The 26107-nt window shown below is 48.5% G+C and overlaps 2 protein-coding genes across 3 annotated transcripts; both read right to left on the bottom strand.

Moving 5' to 3' along the window:
* Positions 1 to 1670: 1670 nt before the first annotated feature.
* Positions 1671 to 26078, bottom strand: LOC117042475. The gene is made up of 10 exons (XM_033142020.1): positions 25890 to 26078; positions 23343 to 24492; positions 15663 to 15684; positions 14930 to 15589; positions 12427 to 12562; positions 10570 to 11295; positions 7787 to 7882; positions 5892 to 6664; positions 4148 to 4268; positions 1671 to 2589 (listed from the first exon to the last, which is right to left on the bottom strand). Exons 1-10 carry the CDS (start codon positions 26020 to 26022, stop codon positions 1799 to 1801), a joined length of 4608 nt encoding a protein of 1535 aa, XP_032997911.1. The 5' UTR covers positions 26023 to 26078; the 3' UTR covers positions 1671 to 1798.
* LOC117042780 (zinc finger and SCAN domain-containing protein 32-like) lies at positions 12339 to 15657 on the bottom strand. Of its 2 annotated transcripts, none has more exons than XM_033142426.1 (2): positions 14930 to 15657; positions 12339 to 12562 (listed from the first exon to the last, which is right to left on the bottom strand). In XM_033142426.1, the coding sequence occupies exons 1-2, from the start codon at positions 15653 to 15655 to the stop codon at positions 12377 to 12379; spliced, it is 912 nt and encodes a 303-aa protein (XP_032998317.1). In that variant the 5' UTR covers positions 15656 to 15657; the 3' UTR covers positions 12339 to 12376. The 2 variants fall into 2 exon arrangements, with proteins under 2 accessions (XP_032998317.1, XP_032998318.1); XM_033142427.1 differs by having other exon boundaries at positions 12340 to 12562; positions 14939 to 15657.
* Positions 26079 to 26107: the final 29 nt, after the last annotated feature.

The raw sequence follows: 26107 nt of genomic DNA, 5'->3' as shown, positions 1-26107 counted from the left end.
TCCGCAACTGGATCTAATGGTCAGGGGTCCCTTTAACTATTTTTGGTCTGGGTTGAAGAGAGCGGCACAGGGGGCATTTAAAATGTGTTTAGAGGATTTCATGGCCCCGGAACGAATCCTGTGCGTAAGTGGGGAGTCGTCTGGACCTGTGAAACAAAAACAAAAAAGAGGGGTTCTTTCTAGCACTTCAAATAGCCAGATTTGAAATCCCATTAGAGCACTCAGGGAGAGTCAAGGAAACGCAGATTCATCTCCCTGGATAGTTTTCCCATAGTCAAGTTGGATGGTATTCAGAGTCATAGAATCATAGAGTTGGAAGAGACCACCAGGGCCATCCAGTCCAACCCCCTGCCAAGCAGGAAACACCATCAAAGCATTCCTGACAGATGGCTGTCAAGCCTCTGCTTGAAGACCTCCAAAGAAGGAGACTCCACCACACTCCTTGGCAGCAAATTCCACTGTCCAACAGCTCTTACTGTCAGGAAGTTCTTCCTAATGTTGAGGTGGAATCTTCTTTCTTGTAGTTTGAATCCATTGCCCCGTGTCCGCTTCTCTGGAGCAGCAGAAAACAACCTTTCACCCTCCTCTATATGACATCCTTTTATATATTTGAATATATTTGGCTATCAGATCACCCCTTAACCTTCTCTTCTCCAGGCTAAACATACCCAGCTCCCTAAGCCGTTCCTCATCAGGCATCGTTTCCAGGCCTTGGACCATTTTGGTTTCCCTCCTCTGGACACGTTCCAGCTTGTCAGTATCCTTCTTGAACTGGGGTGCCCAGAACTGGACACAGTATTCCAGGTGAGGTCTGAAGACTTGCACAGAGGACCTTTTCCGGAAGGGTTCCACTTTGCTTTGTGCCTTTTGTAATACATAAGGGCTGCTGTGAATTCGTTTTGACCCCACACACTGAAGGCTGGTCGATTAGGGCAACCCTCCCTCAGCACCCTGCTTAGATACCACCCAGTCCAGGAGGTGGCCCTGCCTTTAAGCTTTCTGCTCCTCAGTCTGACAGGATAGGAAGCTGCCTTATATTGAGTCACACCACGGGGTCCATCTAGCTCAGCAGTGTCCACACTGACTGGCAGCAGCCCTTGAGGGTTTCAGACCGGGCTCTCTCCCAGCCCCACCTGAAAACGGCGGGGCTTGAACCTGGGACATGCAAGGTGGATGCTCTGTCATTGAGTTACAGCCCCTGCTCTCTCAGTCTCAGTGTTGCCCCTTGTCAAACTCAGCAGGGAAGAAGATTGGGGGATGGGCCAAAGCTAGAATTAGCCAGCTCTGTCTGTCTTTGGCTCTCTGGCGCCACCTACTGTCAACCTCCCAGCTTTCCAGCCTACCAGCCCCAATGGGCAGCTCTGGGTGGATTTTTCTTCCTGGTGGGTTATCTGAAGAAGAAGAAGAAGAGCTAGGATTTGATATCCTGCTTTTCACTACCCGAAGGAGTCTCAAAGCGGCTAACAATCTCCTTTCCCTTCCTCCCCCACAACAAACACTCTGTGAGGTGAGTGGGGCTGAGAGACTTCAGAGAAGTGTGACTAGCCCAAGGTCACCCAGCAGCTGCATGTGGAGGAGCGGAGACGCGAACCCGGTTCCCCAGATTATGAGTCTACCGCTCTGAACCACTACACCACACTGGCTCTCTGAGGTTCGCTAAAGAGAAAATCACGGCCAAAACTCATCTCCCAGACGAAGCGCTCGTGCCGTTCTCCTCCCTGCGGCTTCTTCCGTGAGGTACACCTCAGAGGCGGAAGTTCTTTCCTTCAGCAAAGCAGCCGTTGCGTCGGGAAGGAGCTCATTCTGGCGGAAGCTCTTTCCAAGCTAAGCAACTGCACGCCGTCTTCTTCCTGGTGTGGATTCTCTCGTGTTTCACGAGGTGCGATTTCTGGATGAAGGTCTTCCCGCAAGCGGAGCACTTGTAGGGCTTCTCCCCCGTGTGGGTCCTCAGGTGCACCGTGAGGTTGGCGTTCTGGCTGAAGCTCTTGCCGCAGGCGGGGCACTTGTAGGGCTTCTCCCGGGTGTGGGTCCTCTCGTGGACGATCAGCTGGCAAGTGCTGCGGAAGTTCTTCCCGCAGGCGGAGCACCTGTGCGGCTTCTCCCCCGTGTGGATCCTCTCGTGGAAGATGAGGTCCGACCTCTGGCGGAAGCACTTCCCGCAGTAGGAGCACTGGTGGGGCTTCTTCTTCCTCGTGTGGATCTGCTGGTGCCTCTTGAGATGGTCCTTGCGGCTGAGGACCTTCCCACACTCTGCGCACTGGTAGGACCCCTCCTGAGCACCATGCGTGATGAAATCGGGGCCCTGCTGGAAAGCTTCCTCGGGGACGCTGAGGGAGTCCGATTTCTGCCACCTGAGGCTCCTGTGGAAGGCCTCCTCATCCAACATGGAGGAAATGGAACGATCCATCACCGCGCTCCCGAGGCAGTGGTCAGCCAGCTGCCCCCGAGGTCCGTGATCATCCTCAAAGGCTCCCTCTTCCCCGTGATCCTGAAGAAAGATCTCTCTGGCTCTCCTTTGAGAAGGCTCCATGGGCTTTAGATCCTCAAGATGGTATTTATTTTCTTTGCTTTCATCTCCTTGTCCATAATCTGGGGCAAATTAGAGGGAAAAGGCCAATTACTTCAACCTTGTAAATAATGTTAACAGTTTAATTTTCTAAAACGGGCATGTTTCTTTAACATCAACTTTGTTGGCCTGGTCATGTTGTGTGGATGCCTGATTATCATCTTCCAAAGCAACTACAGTGGTAAAGGTAAACGTAAAGGGACCCCTGACCATCAGGTCCAGTCGTGTCCGACTCTGGGGTTGCGGCGCTCATCTCACTCTATAGGCCGAGGGAGCCGGCGTTTGTCCGCAGACAGCTTCCGGGTCATGTGGCCAGCATGACTAAGCCACTTCTGGCGAACCAGAGCAGCACACGGAAACGCCGTTTACCTTCCTGCCGGAGCAGTACCTATTTATCTACTTGCACTTTGACGTGCTTTCGAACTGCTAGGTGGGCAGGAGCTGGGACCAAGCAACGGGAACTCACCCCGTGGCAGGGATTCGAACCGCTGACCTTCTGATCAGCAAGCCCTAGACTCTGTGGTTTAACCCACAGCGCCACCTGGGTCCCCTAACTACAGTGGTACCTCTGGTTAATAACTTAATTCGTTCCGGAGGTCCGTTCTTAACCTGAAACTGTTCTTAACCTGAGGTACCACTTTAGCTAATGGGGCCTCCCGCTGCTGCCACTGCACGATTTCTGTTCTCATCCTGAAGCAAAGTTCTTAACCTGAGGTACTACTTCCGGGTTAGCGGAGTCTGTAACCTGAAGTGTTTGTAACCCGAAGCATTTGTAACCCGAGGTACCACTGTACTCTATTCTGAACTTAAAAATGGAAAGCGTAATGCTGGTGGTCAACAAAAGATGTTTAAAGACTCTCTCAAGGCAATTCTAAAAAAATGTAGTATAAACACAGACAACTGGGAAACACTGTCCTGCAAGCGCTCCAGTTGGAGAACAGCCTTTACCAAAGGTGTCATGGGTTTTGAAGATGCTCGAACTCAGGACGAAGGGGAGAAATGTGCTAAGAGGAAGACACACTTGGCAAATCCTCACCATGATCAACTCCCGCTCGGAAACCTATGTCCCCACTGTGGAAAGTCGTGTGGATACAGAATTGGCCTCCACAGTCACTTACTGTTAAAACCGTGTTTATGGAAGACAATCTTACTCGGCTACGAGTGATCGCCAAATAAGAAAATGAAGCTTATGTTGAATTATGTTGTGTATTTTTAGCATGGACTTTTCCCTCTGGCAGTAGCTCTCATGTGATTGGCTGACTGTCGGTCACATGAGAGAGGCATTCCATTCTGTTGTGACTGTTATTCAAGTAACTGTCATTTTTAACTGTTTTTCTGTCTTCTCTGTGTGTGGGGGGGGGGGAAGGAATTGCTGCTGAAAGACTTTTTCAGGATACAGCTGAGGACTGTGTGTGTTAGTGTGATTTGTCTGAAGCGAAACAGACAGAGGAGATTGCTAAACTTTAATGAGAAGAAACCTGCGCATGAATGCTTTAGCTGAGATTCCTGCATTGCAGGGTCCCTTCCAACTTTACGATTCGATGAGCATCCAAGGACTCGAGGGCAAGGGAGCAGACTTACCCAAAAGGACGCTTTCACCTCCCAGCTTAGTTTCCAGGCGCGACTCCCTCGGTTTGAGGTCGGCCGAGGCTGGGCCTGCCTCGGAGAAACTCACAGCCACCTCCACAAACGGCATCAGGATCTGGATGGAAGACAAAGGGCAAGATGACGGGGGATGACATACATTTATTTGTCATTTACTACAAAAACGTCCCAGAGTGACTTTTGATTATGAAAGCATACAGGATACAAAATTTAAAATTGATTGTGTCACCTGCATAATCTCCTCTTCTCCTATCACCTCCTGTTTCCCCTCCCTGCTGCAGACAGCTCAACAGTAGCTGACGGCTGGAAAACGGTCTCTGATTTTTCTCCCCATATACATAAAAAGGTAAGGCTGTCATCACGCAACCCCCATTGGAGGATTTGTAGAGCCGCACCACCATCCTGGATTTGCATGAAGAAATGGGATTGGGAAGGTGACAAGTGAACTTAGCAGATACAATAGTAAGAATAATAATTTTAAATTAAAAAATTCCTTCCAGTAGCACCTTAGAGACCAACTAAGTTTGTTCTTGGTATGAGCTTGGAAGCTCATACCAAGAACAAACTTAGTTGGTCTCTAAGGTGCTACTGGAAGGAATTTATTTATTTATTATTTTGTTTTGACTATGGCAGACCAACACGGCTACCTACCTGTAAATGGAATAATAATTTTATTATTTATACCCCACGCTCCTGGGTGGCTTACAACAGTTAACTGAGGTGGAAAGGGAAAATTCTAGAAGAAGAAGAAGAAGAAGAAGAAGAAGAAGAAGAAGAAGAAGAAGAGGAGGAGTTTGGATTTGATATCCCGCTTTTCACTACCCGAAGGAGTCTCAAAGCGGCTAACATTCTCCTTTCCCTTCCTTCCCCACAACAGTCTGTGAGGTGAGTGGGGCTGAGAGACTTCAAAGAGGTGTGACTAGCCCAAGGTCACCCAGCAGCTGCATGTGGAGGAGCGGAGACGAGAACCCGGTTCACCAGATTACGAGGCCACTGCTCTTAACCACTACACCACACTGGCTCTCATAAGAAATGGTTTTTTAAATCTTTTGTTGGAAGCTGCCCAGAGTGGCTGGGGCAACCCAGCCATATGGGTAGGGTAGAAATAAATTATTATTAATAAATTATTTATTTATTTATTTATTATTATTATTATTATTATTATTATTGGGTGAATTGAATGGGGGGGTTGGAGGAGAGGTGGAAAGGAGAACTAATTTGTCTGGGGGCACAATCTGGACGGTTCTGCCAAGGGCACAAAATCACCTAGCTACGGCTCTGCTTGTAGGAATGGTCAAACTCCACATTGGCTTCATGGGTAGCGGCCTCATACAGAGTCAGACTATTGGTATAACTAGCTCAGTATTGTCAACACTGGCTGGCAGCAGCTTTCCGCCATTTCAGGCAGCAGACATTCCCTGTTTAACCTGCCAGGGACTGAACTTTGTACATGCTACATCTGCCTTGTGTGCAAGTCCCAATCCCTGGCATCTCTACGTAGGGCTGGGAACCACGGCCAGTCGGAAAATTTATTTATTTACTTATTCGGTTTATATTCCGCCCTTCATTGAAAGATCTCAGGGCGGTTCACAGAATAAAATACAAGACAAAACGTGAAAATAAGTATCCGAGGGAGCTGCTGCCAGCCCGTGTCAAACAACACTGAGCCAGATGGACCGAAGGTCTGACTCAGTGTGAGGCAGCTGTGAAACGGCCTCACCTGCTTCTCCTCTCTCTCGGCCTCTCGCTGCCTCAGGAGGAAGTCCTCCGCCAGGGCCACGGCCTGGGCGCAGGTCTCGGGGCCTCCTTCCCTCACCCAGCTCTGCATTTCCCGTGGCAGGATGGTCAGGAGCTGCTCCAGAACCAGCAGCTCCAGGATCTGCTCCTTGGTGTGCTTCTCGACCCTTAACCACCCGTGGCAAAGCTCCCAGAGCCGGCTGTAGGTCCCCCTCGGCCCCTCAGCCTCCTGGTAGCAGAGGCGCCGGAAGTGCTGGCGCTGCTTCTCCCTCCGCATGGCGTCCTGCCACAAGATGGCCGCCTTCAGCTTCCCGTAATCCTCTCTGTCCCGGCCCTCCAGCCTGCTGAAGGCCCGCTCGGCTTCTCCACGGAGGGCCGGCAGGAGTTGGGTCGCCCACTCTCCCTGGGGCCACCGGCAGGCTTCGGCCACTTGCTCGAAGGAGGCCAGGAAGGCCTTGGCGTCGTCCCAGGGGGTGGGCTCCTCCGGCAACCGTGGGGTCCCCCAGCTTGAGTGGGGGGACTCCGCTGTCTTCAGGAATTCCTCCCACTGGGTTTCCCACCTCTGAAACTTTCCCTCGTCCTCTTCCTGTTTGATCTGTTCGTCCGGCCTCCTTAGGTGGAATTCCCTGGCGCTCTTTGGTTGCGGGGCTCCTGCCCCTCCAAACCCAGTCTTCACCATGCAGTTCAAAGAGTCTTGCTCCTCCATTTTCATCCTGGTGACACTTGGGCTGATCTCTCCACTGTGTTTGTGAGACTCTGTAAGGACAAGAGCAAGTCAACGAGATCAAGCAAGACTCCTTTACTCAAAGGCATGGGGGAAATATCAGAAACCTAATATTAGATCTAATAAAGGAAAGCATGGGAGACAGTTAAATGCTGTTAAACGATGTTTAAGGAGGGAGAGAGGTTTAGAAAAAGTATAAAATAGTGCAGTGTTTTTCAACCACTGTTCCGCGACACACTAGTGTGCCGCGAGATGTTGCCTGGTGTGCCGTGGGAAAAATTGAAAATTTACTTTATATATAGTCAATATAGGCACAGAGTTAAATTTTTAAACATTTTTTAACATTTTCTAATTGTGGTGTGCCTCGTGATTTTTTTCATGAAACAAGTGTGCCTTTGCCCAAAAAAGGTTGAAAAACACTGAAATAGTGGAGCCTGGCAACTTCTTATATCAGAAGCGAGTCAGGAGTTTCATGGCAGGGAACTGATTGCATGTATTTCTGAAGGCATAAAATGAACGCATTTTAGGGGAAAGTGACAAGAAAAAGCTTTAAAGGAAATGAAGAACAAGTCAGAGGCCCATCAAAGTATCTGCTCCCATTATTAAGCACCTTTTCCATCTAGTTATAATAGTTATTCGGCTCTGTAGCAGTAACATGGTTACATTTTAGAAATGTTTTAAAAATTAACTATTTAAACACTGATATTCGTGGCATTTTGGGCGCGTAGATTGTACTGTACATTGATTGTATGCAGTAATAAAACCTGGTTCAGAAAGAGAAAGGTTACAACAGCCAACCATACATAATCCTAGACCCCTTCAACCAGGTCCCACACCCCTGCCTCGCCTTTTCTCCAAAAAGCCCTAGATGTATTCCTAATCTTTTCTCCACAGCAGAGCTGTTTCATCGCCCGGATCATTTTGGTTATCCTTTCCGGAATCTTTCCTAGACGCGCACGCCTGTTTAGGTTCTCCACATTTAGGTTGTGACATTAGGAGACAATGCAAAGAAATTATTCGACCCGCCACCCCACCGAGCCCCTCTCCGGCCGCTTTATGAAACGATGCAACATTCCCCTCCCTTCCTCCCCACATCCTACCTTGGGGATCAATTGTTTTCCATCCCCCGCTTGCAGTTCAAAGTTGTAACTCACCAAGAACCCGGCTGTTCCCTGGGAACCTCTCGCGCGCCCCCACCAAAACACAGACAAACACAATAGACGCTGGAGAAGAAAAACTGATCGTAGAAGCTGGGGTGGGAGAGATAAAGAGCGTGTGAAAAGGCCGTTTCCGGAGGAGGAGACAGAGAAGCAGGGAGGGGCGTCTGGTGTTGACATCCTCCTGGTTAGAGACGGGGGAAAGGTGGCTGCGTAAAGACGCGGCGGATACCAGGGGTGGGGGGGGGAGATCGCTCACAAGCTCTCAGCGTTTTGCTCCTTTTGTAAAACAATATTAATGACTGAGTTTCTGGGGCTCTGGCAAGGCTCTCTGAGCGACTCACAGAATGCAAATAATTAAAATGCATTTTTTGTTGGCACCTGTCGACAATGGAGTGTGCGCCTCTGGCCCCGGGGTGAAGTCAAACGGATGGAGAATCGCAGCGCCTGTTGTGGCTGCAGAGACCGGTAACTTGCAACTATAGCAGCACGGAAGTGACCACTCCCAGCCAGGTGCAAGCCTGGGCAGCGTGTATGGAGGTCCTGGGGCTGGGCGGCCCAGACCCCCCTCTTGGCCTTGCTGATGTGGTCCAGAGGAAAGCAGAGCAATACATCTGGGCAGACCTCTGGTGTGAAAGGAAAGGCAGTTTGGCACCAGCAGGAGTTGTTGAAGGTACCATCCAGCATCCTTAGGTACTCCACTCTGGATTTGTCTAGGGTTTACTCCTTAGCCTTTTCTTCTCCCAAGGTGTAGTATATAAAGCCCATCACAACTTGAATCATAGAATCCTAGAGTTGGAAGAGACCACAAGGGCCATCCAGTCCAACCCCCTGCCAAGCAGGAAACACCATCAAAGCATTCCTGACAGATGGCTGTCAAGCCTCCGCTTAAAGACCTCCAAAGAAGGAGACTCCACCACACTCCTTGGGACCAGCTCACTTGCGATACCGTTTTGCCAAATATATACCCACTCAGCACCTTCAACCTGCGGCACTGACACTGCTACAAATGCCCCATAACACTCGTTCAGCACTTGTAAGAAATCCATCTTTCAGTGTGGCTCTTGGGGACTCCCTGCCTCTTGACACTGGGCAGGCAAGGCCTTCACTGTTTTCTTTTCAGCTGCTGCTCAAAACATTCTTGTTTAGACAACCCTACCTGGATACATGAGGTGACCAAAGTACTGGAGCCTCAACTTCAGGATCTGTCACTAGAAGGACAGATCCTGAAGTTGAGGCTCCAGTACTTTGGCCACCTCATGAGAAGAGAAGACTCCCTAGAAAAGACCCTGATGTTGGGAAAGATGGAGGGCACAAGGAGAAGGGGACGACAGAGGATGAGATGGTTGGACAGTGTTCTTGAAGCGACTGACACGACTGAACGACTGAACAACAACAAAATGCCTCTGGGAATCACTCCAACAAAAAACACACAAAAGAACCAAGATCACAACTGACGTTATGCCAAACACACAAAAATCGTGACCGGCTGAAAAATAATCACAACTCTTAACAATTGCACATATAAAGAAATATAATATAAATCTCAGACATAGTAATAGATAGGTACAACCATGGTCACGATTTTTGTGTGTTTGGCAATCACTCCAAAAAAGCACAACCTCCTCTGAGAAATGTTTTAACATTGTTTATTGTTGTTGTTGCTTAAAAACAACAACCCTGAACACATTAACATACCAGCATGCAAATCTATCCAGAGGAGAAAGATCTGTAAAGGACAGTTTGCTGCCTGCTTAAATAAATACGAGGTAAATATAACAGTAAGGGACCCAGGTGGCGCTGTGGGTTAAACCACAGAGTCTAGGGCTTGCCGATCAGAAGGTCGGCGGTTCGAATCCCTGCGACGGGGTGAGCTCCTGTTGTTCGGTCCCAGCTCCTGCCCACCTAGCAGTTCGAAAGCACATCAAAGTGCAAGTAGATAAATAGGGACCGCTCCGGCGGGAAGGTAAACGGCGTTTCCGTGCGCTGCTCTGGTTCGCCAGAAAGCGGCTTTGTCATGCTGGCCACATGACCCGGAAGCTGTCTGCGGACAAACGCCGGCTCCCTTGGCCTATAGAGCGAGATGAGCGCCGCAACCCCAGAGTCGGACACGACTCGACCTGATGGTCAGGGGTCCCTTTACCTTTACCTTTAAATATAACAGTACATGTATAAAAAAAAATCAAGGAAAATTCTCTTTTATGTTGTTTTTACATAAGGTGACTGCTGACACAAAACTTTTATATGTCTGAAAAGCAGCTAGAATACTGCCTCCTTTGGCATTTAACTGCTTGCTGGAGAATTGGTAGGATATTTTCAAATGTTTGCTCCCCTCAGGATCTGTTCTGCTTCGATTCCAATTTTTGAAACAACCCACCCCCCTCACCGTCCAATTTCCAAGACGCATCGCCAGAACTTATTTAAAGTACAGTGGAACCTCGGTTTTCGAGCGTCTTGGAAGCTGAACGTTACAGTTTTCGAACGCCGAAAACCCAGAAGTAATTGCTTCTGTTTTTGAACGCACCTTGGAAATTGAACGGCTTCTGCTGAGATTTTTTCAATTTTCTCCGTTGAAATTGCAGACCGCCCTTTGCGCCTTGGTTTTCAAATGTTTTGGAAGTTGAACGGTCTTCCGGAACGGATTACATTTGAAAACCAAGGTTCCACTGTAACGGGTTCCCTCCCTCAAACTCTGAGCATTTATACAGTTTCTCCACTGTGAAAGGGTTCTCAGACAGGGTGGTCGTGACTGTTCTATGTGTGGGAAAAGCTTATTTTTTATGATTTCTCCCCCGGGTGCATTTTCTTATGCGAAGTGAGATGGTCGCTGCGACTGAAGCTCTTGCCACACTCCAGGCATTTATATGGCTTCTCCCCTGTGTGCATCCTCTGGTGGATAGTGAGGCGGTAACTCCGGCTGAAATTCTTCCCGCACTCCAAGCATTTGTAAGGCTTCTCTCCGGTGTGGATTCTCTGGTGTGAGGTGAGGTCCGTGCTCTGACTGAAGCTCTTCCCGCACTCGGCACACATGTACGGCTTCTCCCCCGTGTGCGTCCTCTGATGTAAAGTCAGATGGTCGCTCCGGCTGAAGCTCTTTCCGCACTCCGAGCAGGTGTAGGGCTTCTCCCCTGTGTGGGTTCTTTTGTGTGCGGTAAGGTTTGACACCTGGATGAAGCTCTTTCCGCACTCGGAGCACTTGTATGGTTTCTCGCCCGTGTGGACTCTCTGATGGGCCTTCAGGCTCGATTTGCAGCTGAAGCTTTTGCCGCACACAAGGCACTTGTTCGGCCTCTTTCCCTTTTGCTGGCTGAGGAATTCGTGGAAGTTGCCGACCTGAATGGCGACGGACTTATTCCTCCTCTTCTCATTTGGTTCCAGATTCCTTCTCGGCGGCCTGTTTGGCCTGCCTCGATCTTCAGAGTGCTCTTCCACCTCCTGATGCAGAAGTGTTTCTGAAGATGCTGCGTCAGGCTCCACCTCGATCTCACCATCCCACGCAACTCCTGCTGGGATAAAGGCAAAGAACTAGCAAGAGTCCAAACCAAGAGACTCTAATTAGCAGAGGGGATCATTAGCAAATAGGTGAGGAATGGAAAAGCTGCAGCCCTCCTGATGCTGGTGAACTACAGCTCCCAGCAAGCACTGCCAATGGTCAGGTCTGGTGGGAGTTATAGTGCAGCAACATCTAGAGTTCCGCAATTGTGATCCACAAAGCAATAAAGCAGGGGTGACTCCCCAAACGTCTTGTCCTGTGAAGCACTTGAAGATCGGGTCTTGGCTGACCACTTTATGAATTATTATTATTATTATTATTATTATTATTATTATTATTATTAAGTTTTATTACATAAAAAGTATACAAAAGGTTGTAAATTTACATAAGTGTACAGACTTACATAAAAAACAAACGAAATACCAAATAAAAAGAAAAAAGAAAAAAATAAAAGAATAGAAGAAAAAAGAAAAAGAAAAAGAAAAAATACATTAAAAATAAATAAATTACATTACATTGGTTGACTTCCACCGCTGCGTATCACTACCTATTTCCAACTGAAATTTTCTGCCATTCTTTCCTTTAACACCATGCATTTTTCTAATGTTACTGTAATTCAACTTTAAATATTCTACTCCAAACATAACCAAAACCTTTCATTTGATCCTTGTTTACTTAAATATTCATTAAAACATTTCCATTGGTTTTGAATCACATTTTTTGATTTCTGTCTTATCCAGTTAGTCATTTTTGCCATCTCTAGATATTCAGCCAGTTTGCTCTGCCATTCTTTCTTGGTTGGTAAGATATTATCTTTCCAGTGCTGGGCTAACAGGGTTCTCGCTGCTGTAGTCGCATATAAAAAAAATCTACTTTCTCTTTTGGTGTATCCCCGTTTACTATTCCTAATAGATATGCCTCAGCTTTTTTATTATATGATATTTTTATTATTTTTTGATTTCTTCATGTATCATAGTCCAATATTTCTTTATTTCAGGGCTTTATGAATTTTAATTTCAGGACTTTATTAATTTTCTGCCTGTTGTAGCATCTAGCCCAAACCCCTGCAATGCAGAGGTCAGCCAAGGGAGCAACTACAGAGCACTGAAGAACTTGGGCGCAAGCAAGGCTTGTCCCTCCTTACCCAGCAGGCCGGCCTCTTCCTCGTCGATGTCGTTGTCATATTCTTGCTTGGCCTCCCTGCACAGCTGCTTCTGCTGGGCCTCAGATGGGGCCTGGCCTGCCTCAGAGGAACTCAGAGCTGCCCTCTCAAAGACCACCTGAAACAGCAGAGAAGAACCTTTTTTGAGATCATAGAATTGTTGAGTTGGAAGGGACTCCAACCCACTGCAATGCAGGAAACTCAGCTAAAGCATCCATGACAGGTGGCCACCCAACCTCTGCTTAAAAACCTCCAAGGAAGGAGAGTCCACAACCTCCCGAGAGAGTCCATTCACACTGTCAAACAGCTCTTACTGTCAGAAAGTTCCAGTTACAGGTAGGTAGCCATATTGGTCTGCCATAGTCAAAACAAAATAAAAAATAAAAAAATCCTTCCAGTAGCACCTTAGAGACCAACTAAGTTTGTGCTTGGTATGATCTTTCATGTGCATGCACACTTCTTCAGATACACTGAAACAGAAGTCACCAGACCCTTATATATGGTGAGAGAGTGAGGAGGGGTATTACTCAGAAGGGTGGTGGGAATGGGTGATTGGCTGATGGGTGTGGAAAACCTGTTGACGACTGTTAACGACTGCAATTAAAGGAAAAAGCAAGGGGTGAGATGGCTAAAGAGAGCTTTGTCGTGTATAATGAGATAAGAATCCAATGTCTCTATTCAGACCAGGTCTCTCCATGGTTTTAAGTTTGGTAATGAGTTGCAATTCAGCAAGTTATTCTTGGTGTTTCGCCAGAATCTCCTTCTTTGTAACTTGAATCCATTGGTTCGGGTACTACCCTCTGGGACAGGATAAAATAGGGGCCAGCAAACCTTTTCAGGAGGGAGCCGGTCCACTGTCCCTCAGACCTTGTGGGGAGCCGGACCCACCCCTTCCTGAAAGCACACCCCCTCCCGAAAGCACACACACACCCACCGATGCCACTCACAACAACAACAACAACAACGACACGGTGTCACCAGCGGTGGAGGCAACCTCCGTGCCGCTGCTGCTTCCTTCCCGCTCGGCCGACTCAGCGGTAAGGAAGGGGCGGCACCCAGAGGCACCCACGGCTTCTGATTGGCTGCAGGAGCTTCCTGCAGCCAATCAGAAGCCGTGCCGCGTTGTGGAAGTCAGCCTCCGCGCCGTGCCTGTTTAGCGCAGGGACTGACTGAGCGGGTGGCAGGGTCTGCAAGGTTCGCGGACTGGATTAACAAGCCCGGTGGGCCGTATCCGGCCCGCGGACCGTAGTTTGGCAACCTCTGGGATAAAACAAGCTTGCTCCATCTTCCATGGGACAGCACTTCAGATGTTTGAAGGTGGCTGTCTCCTCTCCTCTCAATCTCCTATATCAGGGATGAGGAACCTGTGAACCTTTGGTTTTTGCTGGACTAAAAGTCACAGAATTATAGAATAGAATCATAGAATCCTAGAGTTGGAAGAGACCACAAGGGCCATCCAGTCCAACCCCCTGCCAAGCAGGAAACACCATCAAAGCATTCCTGACAGATGGCTGTCAAGCCTCCGCTTAAAGACCTCCAAAGAAGGAGACTCCACCACACTCCTTGGCAGCAAATTCCACTGTCCAACAGCTCTTACTGTCAGGAAGTTCTTCCTAATGTTTAGGTGGAATCTTCTTTCTTGTAGTTTGAATCCATTGCCCCGTGTCCGCTTCTCTGGAGCAGCAGAAAACAACCTTTCTCCCTCCTCTATATGACATCCTTTTATATATTTGAACATGGCTATCATATCACCCCTTAACCTTCTCTTTCTTCTCCAGGCTAAACATACCCAGCTCCCTAAGCCGTTCCTCATAAGGCATCGTTTCCAGACCTTTGACCATTTTGGTTGCCCTCTTCTGGACACGTTCCAGCTTGTCAGTATCCTTCTTGAACTGTGGTGCCCAGAACTGGACACAGTATTCCAGGTGAAGTCTGACCAGAGCGGAATACAGTGGTACTATTACTTCCCTTGATCTAGATGCTATACTCCTATTGATGCAGCCCAGAATTGCATTGGCTTTTTGAGCTGCTGCATCACACTGTTGACTCATGTCAAGTTTGTGGTCTACCAAGACACCTAGATCCTTTTCACATGTACTGCTCTCAAGCCAGGTGTCACCCATCCTGTATTTGTGCCTTGCATTTTTTTTGCCCAAGTGTAGTAAAGAAAAAGAAGGCACCTTCTTTTATGTGGTGGACGTGTAAGGTAATAAAAGCATTCTGGGAAATGATATCTAATGAACTGAAAAAATGTTTAAAATAACCAGAGGCTTTTCTATTAGGAATTTTAAAGGTTACCCAGCGAACTTCATCACGGCCAAGTGGGGATTTGAACCCTGGTCTCCCAGGTCCTAGTCCAACACTCTAACCCATACGCCACGCTAGCTCTCCGAGGTTGTGAGTTTCTGCTAGGGCACTTCCAACACCACTAACTTCAATATGTCTCACCTGCAACCTGGCAATGAACCCTGCCAAGTGGGCTCACCTGGTTTCCCTGCCTCTCTGCCTCTCGCTGCCTCAGCAGGAAATCCTCCGCCAGGGTGACAGCTTGGCAGCAGGTCTCTGGGCCACAATCCCTCACCCAGCCCTGGATCTCTGGCGGCAGAATAGCCAGGAACTGCTCCAGGATCAGCAGCTCCAGGATCTGCTCCTTGGAGTGCCTTTCGAATCTCAACCACCGGCGGCAGAGTTCCTGGAGCCGCCGGTAAGCCCCTCTCGGCTCCTCGGCCTCCTGGTAGCAGAAGCGCCGGAAGCGCTGCCGGTTCTTCTCCCGCTTCATGGCATCCCCTCGCAAGATGGCCACCTTCACTTTCCCATAATCCTCCCTGTCTCTGGCCTCCAAGCCGATAAAGGCCCGCTCAGCCTCTCCGCTGATGGCTGGCAGGAGGTGGGCCATCCAGTCTTCCATGGGCCAGCGGCAGGCTTCGGCCACTTGCTCGAAGGAGGCCAGGAAGGCTTTGGCGTCATCCCAGGGGCTGGGCTCTTCTGGTGGCAGAGGGGATGCCCAGCACACTTCTTTGGGGGTCTCCACCGTCCTCAGGAACTCCCGCCACTGGGCTTCCCAGTGATGGAGGGAGTCCTCGGCCGGTTCCTGCTTCACGGCTCCCCGGGGTCTCCTCTGCAGGAATTCCCCGACGCCCCTAGCCTGGAGGACGTGAAGGGCTTTTCCTTTTCCTTCCGCTGAGGCAAGTTCTTGCTCCTCCATTTTCATCCCTCACGCAAAAGAGGTGCGTCGTCGACCTACAAAAATGGGGGAAGAGATCAACGAGGAAGCAAAAGGAGAACGAGCACAAGGTGAACTGTCAGCGCCTGACATACGATCGTCTTCATCGGATCCCAGAACTCTTAAAGAATCAGGAAGAAGCAAGGTGGCTAATGAGTTCCTCCCCTCTCTTTGTTTTATCCCCACAACAGAGGTAGGTTAGGGTGAGCAACTGCAGCTGGTTGGCACCCGTCTGTCCCGAGAGACAATGGAGTGCGCCTCCGTGGGTGAGGTCAAACTGCTGCTACGTTAGCAGCACCGAAGTGACCTCCCCGGGGTGCAAGCCTGGGCAGCGTGTCTGGAGATCCTGGACTGCCCAGACGACAAGACCCGTCTCTCGGCCTCACTGATGTGCTCCAAAGGAAAGCAAATCAAGATGTTTGGCACCAGCTTGGAAGGAGGCAAACAAGGCACCATCCAGCCGCCTTAGGGACTCCGCTCCGGATTTGTGTAGGGTTTGCTCCTGAGCCTTTTCTTCTCCCGCAAGGCAGCAAAGGTTTAGGATCAGAGCTTTCCTTCTCCTAGATGGGCTGCCTTCCCAGGTGGACGAACCCCATCTGCCCCTCATGTCCCTCTACAGCAGGGGTGGCCAACTCCCAAGAGACTGCAATCTACTCACAAACACAGGCGGTGATCTACCCCCCTTTTGGGTGGTTCAGGTCGAAGTTGTTGAGCTTTTTTCGAGGAGGAGGTAAAATAATGTTGAGCTTTTTTAAGGGGAGCCACAGTTGTTCAGCTTCTTTGGGGGGAGCCAATGATCTGCCAGTGATCTACCGCAGACATCCAGTGATCTACTGGTAGATCACGATCTACCTGTTGGACGTGCCTGCTCTACAGCATGTGCAGAAACCGCCTTTTTGACTGTTGGGCCCATTCTTGGTCTCATCTGTTCTGTCTTTACTTGCAGGATAAGTCCCTAACTCACCGAGAGTTTGAGACCCATTGGCTACGCTCACCTGGTTTAGTCGGCCAGTCAAATAGGTTTCCAAGGATTGTGGCTGCTGTTGCACGCTGACAGCTTCTAGGAGCCACAGGTGAGAGCTGAGTGCAGGTTGGGGACCAAAGGTGGGCAAACGACCCCTGGAGCATGACATGCCCCCACCACCACCAGAGGTACCACCCCTCCCCTTATACACAAAGCTAAATAAATAAATAAATCACATCTACTTTCCCTCTGGTGCTGCCCATCACCCTTGTCAGTGGCCCCTAGGAGGCAGCCGCAAAGGGGTAGGAGGAGGAGGAGAAGTTTGGATTTGATATCCCGCTTTTCACTACCCGAAGGAGTCTCAAAGCGGCTCACATTCTCCTTTCCCTTCCTCCCCCACTTTACTAAAATTCGTACTCTTTCTCTCTCTCTTCTCTCTCTCTCAACCTACCACCCCCAATTGTTGTTTCTTCAAGTGTTAACAGGCAAGGAACTCTGAGAAACTGCAAAAAAAAAACAACAAAAAAAAACACTCTTGTGAGGTGAGTGGGGATGAGAGACTTCAAAGAAGTGTGACTAGCCCAAGGTCACCCAGGAGCTGCATGTGAAGGAGCGGAGGCGCGAACCCGGTTCCCCAGATTACGAGTCTACCGCTCTTAACCACTGCACCACACTGGCTCCCCATGTGCTGAAAAAAGTGCCCCCCCCACCTTCTCTGAGAGAAATTAAAGCTGCCTTGAAGATCCACCCACTTGGGTCTTCATCACTTGTCAAATCGGGGAGGAGCTAAGTCGAAAAGGAGCCCCCTGACACTGTGATGCAGAAAAAGAAGGGAATGGGATGTGTGATGAGTTTGGGGGTCCTTGGGGAGCCCCCTCCCCCTCCCTTTTCCTGCTTCCCACCCCCTTTATAGGAACCAGCTTCTCCCCATCCCTTTTACCCAGTCAGCTGTCCATGCAGCTTCCGAAATGCAGGATTTTTTTTCCTGCCCTCCACTCTCTCCTACAGCTGCAAAGGAGGCCAGGGGTGCAGCAACAACACCCTCCTTTCCCCACCCCCCTTCCTTAATGTTCCTTGGCATCCCTTTCCTGCTCTTTCTAGGAAAGCAACACTCTGTCAGCTTAACTCTTTGGAGGAAAGGGCTGCAAGGCTCCAAACCGCAGGAAGGAGGAGGGAGCTCGGCAGTTTTCAAAGGATCTGCTTTTCCCAGGCAGTAATTCAATCCCCGGCATTTTAAGAAGATTTTTCTGCTGAATCAAGCCAAGGTATTGCAAATGTCACCGTGCGTACTACGTAAGAACGAAGAATACCGAGGGAATATGTGCATCTCCCTCTGAATCAAAGTTTCTTTTTGGTTTTGGTTTTTCCCGTTGCTAGTCCTCATGATAGTGAAGCTGTGCTTGACAGCATTCTGGTGTTGTAAGAGAAAATCTGCCCTTATTCCCTTATGGGGTACACAAGAGCCCTTGCAAAGTCCTTTGCAGGTTCTCCATTGGTAGGAGTAAAATACAGAGGCCAACCAGAGAAAACTGAGAAGCAAAGCAGCTAGTAAGCTTGGTCTTTATTGAAGCTGTTGCCAGAACAAAGCAAGCATGCTCTTATAAAGACATTTCAAAATCCCTCCTGGAGTCTAGCCCACCCCCAGAAACATCAATCACGGAAGAGGTGTAACCCAAGCTCATCACCCAGATGCATCACAGCCTCTTCTGAGTAGCCTGGCCATTCCTTTGAGATGGTAATCTTCTTTAATTCCTGGAACAATTAAATCCCTCACCCCTCCTTCCTTGCAGAGACCCATTTGGTAAACATTTGGTCATTTTGAGAGTCAAAGTGGTGTGAGACCTGTCTGCCTCAGACATGTGGCCTGTTTGCTTGGAAAATTAATAACAATTATAATATATATATAAAAGAATTGTAAATTCTTATAACACTGGCTACCGCTGCTGGCATATCTCTCCCTTCCTGCAGTTTCCAGCAAGCATTACGGCCTCCAACTGTGGAGGCAGAGCTCAGCCATCATGGCTAGTTGCCAGCAATAGCCCTTGTCCTCCAGGTATTTGTCTAATCCTATCTAAATTGGGATTCTAGTGGGAGGGAGTTCCATAGCTCTGTGTGAAGTCCTTTCTTTTATCTGACCTGAATCTTCCAACCTTCGGCATCATGGGATGTCCGCAAGTTCCAGTGTTACGAAAAGGTGGGGGAAAGTTCCCTCTGTCCGACTTCTCCAGCATCCATCGTTCTTGTGAACGGATCAGGTAGCAAGGGAAAGAGGGAAAGGCTTGGGCCACAGTCACACCACGAGTTTAAGGCTCTGCGTTGGCTTGTGTTTGTCTCCAGAGACAATGGAGTGCGCCTCCGTAGGTGAAGTAAAACTGCTTCGATAACATCACCGAAGTGACTCTTAAGATTTAGTGTCAGGAATATAACGTAGTCCTGGACACAGCAGAGTTAACCACAGGTTTTCTGGAAGCTTCTGGCTGTTGAGCATTAACTGGACAGCACAACGCAGGAACTCAGCAACTCACTTGGAGTTGTATTTATTGAAGCAACTAGTATCCATAAGTTACTATGTACAGACTTTACAAATAAAAGAAACAAAACATAAAATCTCCCCTCTCTCTGTCTCTCTCTCTCTCTCAACCTGCAGTACACCACTAACAACCAACTAACCACCACTCACACAGAGCTCATTCTTTAGGAACTCATTGAGCAATCACAGGTCGTTGCTAAGGGTCTGGAGAGAGAGCAGATCTGGGCTTTCTGCCAACTGGTAATTGCTATAGATGAAAAGCTGACTTTCTGCACGTAGGCACTTTGAAATCTCTAACAGTGACCTCCCCGGGTCGCAAGCCTGCACAGTGTATATGGAGGTCTTGGGCAGCCCAGATGACAATACATGCCCCCCCGTCCCCCGCCTCACCAAAGGAAAGCAGAGCGAGACGTTTGGCACCAGCGTGGAAGGAGGCAAACAAGGCACCCTCCAACCACCTTAGGGACTCCAATCTGGATTTGTGAAAGGGTTTACTCCTTAGAAAACAAACTCTGTATTGTGAGCTAAAGTTAGAAAGGAAAATAGAAGAAAACAAAATAGAAGGATTACGCAAGAGTGTTGTTGTTGTTGTTCAGTCGTTCAGTCGTGTCCGACTCTTCGTGACCCCATGGACCAGAGCACGCCAGGCACGCCTATCCTCCACTGCCTCTCACAGTTTGGCCAAACTCATGCTAGTAGCTTCGAGAACACTGTCCAACCATCTCATCCTCTGTCGTCCCCTTCTCCTTGTGCCCTCCATCTTTCCCAACATCAGGGTCTTTTCCAGGGAGTCTTCTCTTCTCATGAGGTGGCCAAAGTCCTGGAGCCTCAACTTCAGGATCTGTCCTTCTAGTGAGCACTCAGGGCTGATTTCTTTGAGAATGGATAGGTTTGATCTTCTTGCAGTCCATGGGACTCTCAAGAGTACCAAAGAGTACCAAGAGTACCAAAGTACGCAAGAGTACCAAGAGTACCAAAGTATGCAAGAGTACCAAAGTAGTAAACTAGAAGAGATAGACCGACAACCTGGGATGAAGACAAATGGAAGCCGTAAGGGAGGGGGAAGTAACAGATAGTAGAAATGGACAAGAATGGATAGAAGAAAGGAAGAAAGAAGTATTACTAAAGGTTAGTAGAATTGATTTATATGAATAAGGAATTGGATGTTATGTTTTGCTTTGTATTATTTTGTATTTGTATTATTTTCAACTGAATTATTGGGAATATAGGAAGGCATTAATTGAATGCATTTTGTGGGGTTTTTTAGGAAGAATTCAACATGTAATTTTTTAACATTGCTATTCTTTGGTTATCTTTTTTTTAATTCAATGTTCTTTTTTTCTTTTGTATTGCTGTAATAAAGTAAATAAAATTTAAAAAAGGGGTTTGCTCCTCAGCCTTTTTCTATTCCCGAAGGCATCCTGTGAGGCAGCAGAGGTTTAGGATCAGAGTTTTCCTTCTCCTAGATGGGCTACCTGCAGCACATGCGGAAACCATCTTCTTGACTGTGAGATTCACTACTGGTCTCAACTGCTCCGTCCGCCACAGTCTGTCTTTGCATGCAGGGGAAGTCCCTAACTCACTGAGGGGTTTGAGACCCTTCGGCTGCCCTCACTTGATTTAGCCAGCCAGTTGAAGCCGTTTCCTGGGATCGTGGCCGCTGTCGCATGCTGATGGCTTCTAGGAACCACAGGTGAGAGCTAAGTGCAGGTGGAGACCAAAGGTGGACAAACGACGCCAGAAGGAGCAGGACATGACCCCCACCAGAGGTACCACCCATACGCCCCTTAAAGCGCTAAGATACCGCATTAACATGGCTGCCCACAAGGAATTATGGGAGATGTGGTTTGTTAAGGGAGAGTTGTTAGGAAAGACTTCCTGTTCCCCACGCGGAGCTGCAATTCCAAGAGTTCCCTGGGAAGAGGAATGAATAATTGAAGCACTTTGGGGACTCCTCCCAATTCTCAGCGCCTTTAGCATATAGCTCCCAGGATTGGTGGGGAAGGGGGGAAGCCATGACACTTTTTAAGTGGTATCATAGCGCTTTAAGCGTATGGGATGAATGTGGCCAGAGACACAAGTTCTGCAGCAGAATGCCACTTCTCAGACATGGCGATTGGTGTCCTTTGGGGTTGATAGGGTGGAAAACAGGGAGCCCAACAGTAGTAGTAGTAGTAGTAGTAGTAATAATAATAATAATAATAATAATAATAATAATAATAATATATTACGTATACCCCGCCCATCTGGCTGGGGCTCCCCAGCCACTCTGGGCAGCTCCCAACAGAACAACAACAATAAAACATAAAACATTAAAAACTCCCCTAAACATTTCCCTAAACAGGGCTGCCTTCAGATGTCTTCTAAAAGTCAGATAGTTGTTTATTTCCTTGACATATGGTGGGGGGCATTCCACAGGGCAGGCGCCACCAACTAGAAGGCCCCCTGCCTGGTTCCCTGTATCCTCACTTTTCACAGGGAAGGAACCGCCAGAAGGCCCTCAGAGCTGGACCTCAGTGTCCGGGCAGAACCATTGGGGTGGAGATGCTCCTTCAGGTATACTGGGCCGAGGCCGTTTAGGGCTTTAAAAGTCAGCACCAACCCTTTGAATTGTGCTCAGAAACGTACTGGGAGCCAATGTAGGTCTTTCAGGACCGGTGTTATATGATCTCGGTAGCCGCTCCCAGTCACCAGTCTAGCTGCCGCATTCTGGATTAATTGTAGTTTCCAGGTCACCTTCAAAGGTAGCCCCACATAGAGTGCATTGCAGTAGATGGCACCAGAGGCAATGGCAACTAATTATAGTTTTCTCTCCATCTTCTGCTTCCCTGTTGAGTTCCTTAAGGGGCAGCACTGATGGGGAAAAGGAAGGTGACAGCCAGGGCTACCTTCTGGACAGGATGACAGGTTTTTGTGGGCTGGTTGTGGGCAGACTGAGGTTGGTGAGGCAGTGCCCCGTTGGCTCTCATGGACCAGCTTCCACTGTCACTCTAGAGGCGGCAGTCCGTGGCACGATTGAGAAATAGGCCTGGACTAAAGCCACTTCCTATGAACGTTTGTCACCCGCTCTGCTCCTAGAATTGCAGAGTTGGAAGGAAAGGGACCCCCCAGGGTCATCTAGTCCAGCCCCATGCAATGCAGGAATCTCAACTAGATCATCCATGACAGATGGCCATCCGACCTCTGCTTGGAAACTTCCAAGGAAGGACAGTCCACCACCTCATGAGGGAGTCCGTTCCTCAGCCAAAGAGCAACATCCGGAGGGCCAAAGGTTCACCACACAACAGGGAGGCACAAGAAAGCTCAGAAGAAGAAGAAGAAAAAGAAAAAGAGTTTGGATTTGATATCCTGCTTTATCACTACCCTAAGGAGTCTCCAAGCGGCTAACATTCTCCTTTCCCTTCCTCCCCCACAACAAACACTCTGTGAGGTGAGTGAGGCTGAGAGACTTCAAAGAAGTGTGACTAGCCCAAGGTCACCCAGCAGCTGCCTGTGGAGGAGGGGAGACGCGAACCCGGTTCCCCAGATTACGAGTCCACTGCTCTTAACCGTTACACCACACTTGCTCCTTAGAATCCTAAATTCTGCAGAAGTTCAAAGTATCTTTAGAGGAGAAAAATCTCTTAACGGGGGGGAGGGGGAGGGGAGGTGACCAAAACATCCCAATGAAAACTGGGAATGCTCAAGGACCACAGAACGTTGACTGTTGGAGAGGGTTGGAACGGAGTATCTTGCAAAAGGGCATGGCTGGCAGGCTGGCACCCTGAACAGGAGGCAGTCCACGATGCAACACTTTGTTGCTGATCTCGCTCATTTCCCCCACGCAGGTACTTTCATGCGAATTTCAGAGGAGTGCTTTGACCAGAACCCTTTTCTCTCCATATAGTTACACAGTTTTATTCTTATTTTATTCTGTTTACATAAAATTAATTACCATGAAGCGATTCACGCCACCCCACCAAAACGCACCGACAAACAACGGAAAAAGTTCCAGAGAGAACATAAAAACAACTGCTGCTAAGACTCTGTTGCTTCTAACTACTTTCCTAGCTTCGAAAACCCGGGATGGGTGTGGCTCCGAAAGGAACAGATCCGTTTGTTGTCCTAATAACGTACATGGGATTAAGGGAATTCTAGTCTGTTGCATATTAACATGCCACAATAACCGTGTTGACTTCTACGATGCCACGAGACCATTGGCAGGATTCGTGGAAAATACTAAAACGGCCATTCCCGTGTTAAGCATGTGGGTGGGTTCGGAGGGCATCTTCCCTTCTGTGTGGATTCTCTGATGCAGAGTCAGATTGGTGCTCTGGCTGAAGCTTTTCCCGCACTCGGAGCACGTATACGGTTTCTCCCCGGTGTGGATCCTCTTGTGCCTAATGAGGCTCGACTGGTCGCGGAAGCTCTTGCTGCAGTCGGAGCACGTATACGGCCTCTCCCCTGTGTGCATTCTCTGGTGTGCACTAAGGCTCCCCCTGTGGCTGAAACTCTTCCCGCATTCCAAGCATTTGTAGGGCTTCTCCCCGGTGTGGACTCGCTGGTGCTGGATGAGGCTGGGCTTGTCAGAGAAACTCTTGCTGCAGTCCGCGCACCGGTGCGGCTTCTCCCCTTTGTGGAGCTTCTGGTGCCTGAGGAAGTTTGTGCTCTTGTTGAAGCTTTTCCCGCACTCCAGGCACTGGTAGGGCTTCTCTCCGGTGTGGATTATCTGGTGCGAAGCCAGATGGGCGCTCTGTACGAAGCTCTTCCCGCACTCCAGGCACTGGTACGGTTTCTCCCCGGTGTGGATTATCTGGTGTGAAGTGAGGTGCGCACTCCGACCGAAGCACTTCCCACACTCCAAGCATTTATACTGCTTCTCCCCTTTGGGGATTCTCGGATGTTTAGGAAGGTCGGACTGATCACAGAAGCTCTCGTTTGTGTCCGAGCATTTATACTGTTCGTCACCTCTGGGGGCATCTCGTTGTGATCTAAGATCTAAACCGTGACTGAAACTCTCTCCACCATCCAGATATATATAAGAGTTTTCCTCCTTCTGGAGTGTTGCACATTTGGTAAGCTGTCTGCTCTCAATAAAGTCCCTCCCAAACATGGCAGTCTTATTTTGTTTCTCCTCTGTGTGGATTCCCCAGTGATCACTAGGGCACCCGTTCCCTCTTTTTTCTGTTTGGTTTTCCTTTTGGACCCGGGTTTCGTGGAAGTCTCCACCCTGGCGGGGGACGGACGCAGGTCTCTCTTGGCTCCAGAAATTCTCTTTCAGCTCTTCGTACTTGGCCCTTCCTGAGAAATTCCCACACAGCTCCCCTTCGTTCTTGCTTTTCCACTCATCGCCTGTTGAAATTAAGAGGAGGAACTCAATAAAGGAACCAATAGAGAAAACAAAATCTCTCAAACCGATCTTCTAAAACAGGGGTGAGGAACGTGGGGACCTCAAATATATTGAGAAAATGTTGACCTACCACATAAGCCAACATGGTGTAGTGGTTAAATTTCTGTACTAGGACCTGGGAGATCAGAGTTCAAATCCCTACTTGGATCGTGAAGCTAACTGGGAGACCTTGAGCCAGACACTGCCTCTCAGCTTGTGGGTATTAAATTATGCCATCTTGGGTTCCATGGACAAAAAAAAGCGGGCTATAATGAAATGCAATAAAACAAATGTTGCTCTGCTCCTCTGAGGTTTGGTTAGGGATGAGTCAGAGGCCCTACTCTGTATAATACATTTATAGCAGTACTATACCACAGAATTGTGGGAAATGTAGTTTATTGAGGCTGCTGAGAGTTGCCAGGAGACCCCCTATTCCCCTCATGGAGCTACAATTCCCAGAGTGGTTTAACAATCAATTCCTTCAAGAATGACATATCTTTGCTGGTGGGGATGTTGAGCATGAGGAAAATTTCCCCCCATTTGTTTTGCGAGTGCCCACTGGTAAAAAAAATTCTGGTCCAATGTGTATCAAGAGGTATCTATTACCTTAAAGAAATACTAGACAAATGACCTTGCAGCTTCCACTTCTAAATATATAAAGACTGCAGCCTAAATAATTGGCAACGTGGCTGCTGGCAGAGCCCAAAAACGGAAGATTCTGGAGGGCCTGCAGATATCTCTGGTGTATAAAAATTTATGGAAAGAGGAGATGACAGAAAATATAACCCACAATATAATGGTTTCCAAGGCCTGGAAGATACGGAACATTTTAATATTGTGCGTAGAATATCATTTCCACCAATAACAGCTAACTTCCAGGATTCTTCGGCACTACCAATACGGGAAATAATGGACCTCTTAATGTTTCTGCTCACAAACATCTTCTCACACCTTCCAATTTTGTTGGGCAGATTAAGAGAAGGGACACATGGCCCTCTTTCTGATATTTCTGTATTTTTTACGTTTGTGTGTGTATATCATATGTACGATGGAATAAAATACATTGTAAGTATTTAAAACAACAACCCGATGCCTCCTCTCAGGAAATTGTGGTAATTATAGGCAAAAATATTCAAGGAAAGTGTGGAGCCGGGCTAGTGGCTTCTTTGTGAACCACCCTGAGACCTTCGGCTATAGGGCAGTATGTAAATTCAATAAATGATGATGATGATGATGACGACGACGATGACAGGTGTGACCTCAGGTAGAGGGGCATGTGGTCTGGGAGGAGCCTTAGGGGTCTGAGGTTAAGAATGTTCCAGAACATTCCAGAAGGTTCCAGAAACCATACCCTCCTTACCCAACAGGCTTGCCTCCCTGTTGTCATCTTCCTGCTTTGCCTCCACGCACAGTTGCTTCTGCTTGATATCAGACAAGGCCCGGCTTGTATCCGTCTCCTCAAATGCCGCCTGTAACAGCAGAGGGAAACCCATTCAGAGGAAAGCTAAAAGGATTGTCCTAATCCTCTTTCACACCCAGTACATGGCTGTTCCTTCATCACTTATGGGGAGAAGAATA

Source organism: Lacerta agilis, chromosome 2 (assembly GCF_009819535.1).
Source record: "Lacerta agilis isolate rLacAgi1 chromosome 2, rLacAgi1.pri, whole genome shotgun sequence".
NCBI lineage: Eukaryota > Metazoa > Chordata > Lepidosauria > Squamata > Lacertidae > Lacerta > Lacerta agilis.
The sequence above is the reverse complement of the archived record's forward strand: the minus strand, read 5'-3'. Positions and strand labels throughout refer to the sequence as shown.

What these genes read in the sequence shown, in the direction of transcription:
- LOC117042780 (XM_033142426.1), bottom strand. Translation starts at nt 15,655, where the DNA reads ATGAAAATGGAGGAGCAAGAACTTGCCTCAGCGGAAGGAAAAGGAAAA. An exon ending in CAGAGAGGCAGGGAAACCAG is followed by an intron (nt 12,563 to 14,929) that starts GTGAGCCCACTT and finishes CTGCTGTTTCAG; the next exon opens with GTGGTCTTTGAGAGGGCAGC.
- LOC117042475 (XM_033142020.1), bottom strand. Translation starts at nt 26,022, where the DNA reads ATGGGTTTCCCTCTGCTGTTACAGGCGGCATTTGAGGAGACGGATACA. An exon ending in GCCAATGGTCTCGTGGCATC is followed by an intron (nt 15,685 to 23,342) that starts GTAGAAGTCAAC and finishes CCATTTTTGTAG; the next exon opens with GTCGACGACGCACCTCTTTT. An exon ending in CGACGACGCACCTCTTTTGC is followed by an intron (nt 15,590 to 15,662) that starts GTGAGGGATGAA and finishes CACGTCCTCCAG; the next exon opens with GCTAGGGGCGTCGGGGAATT.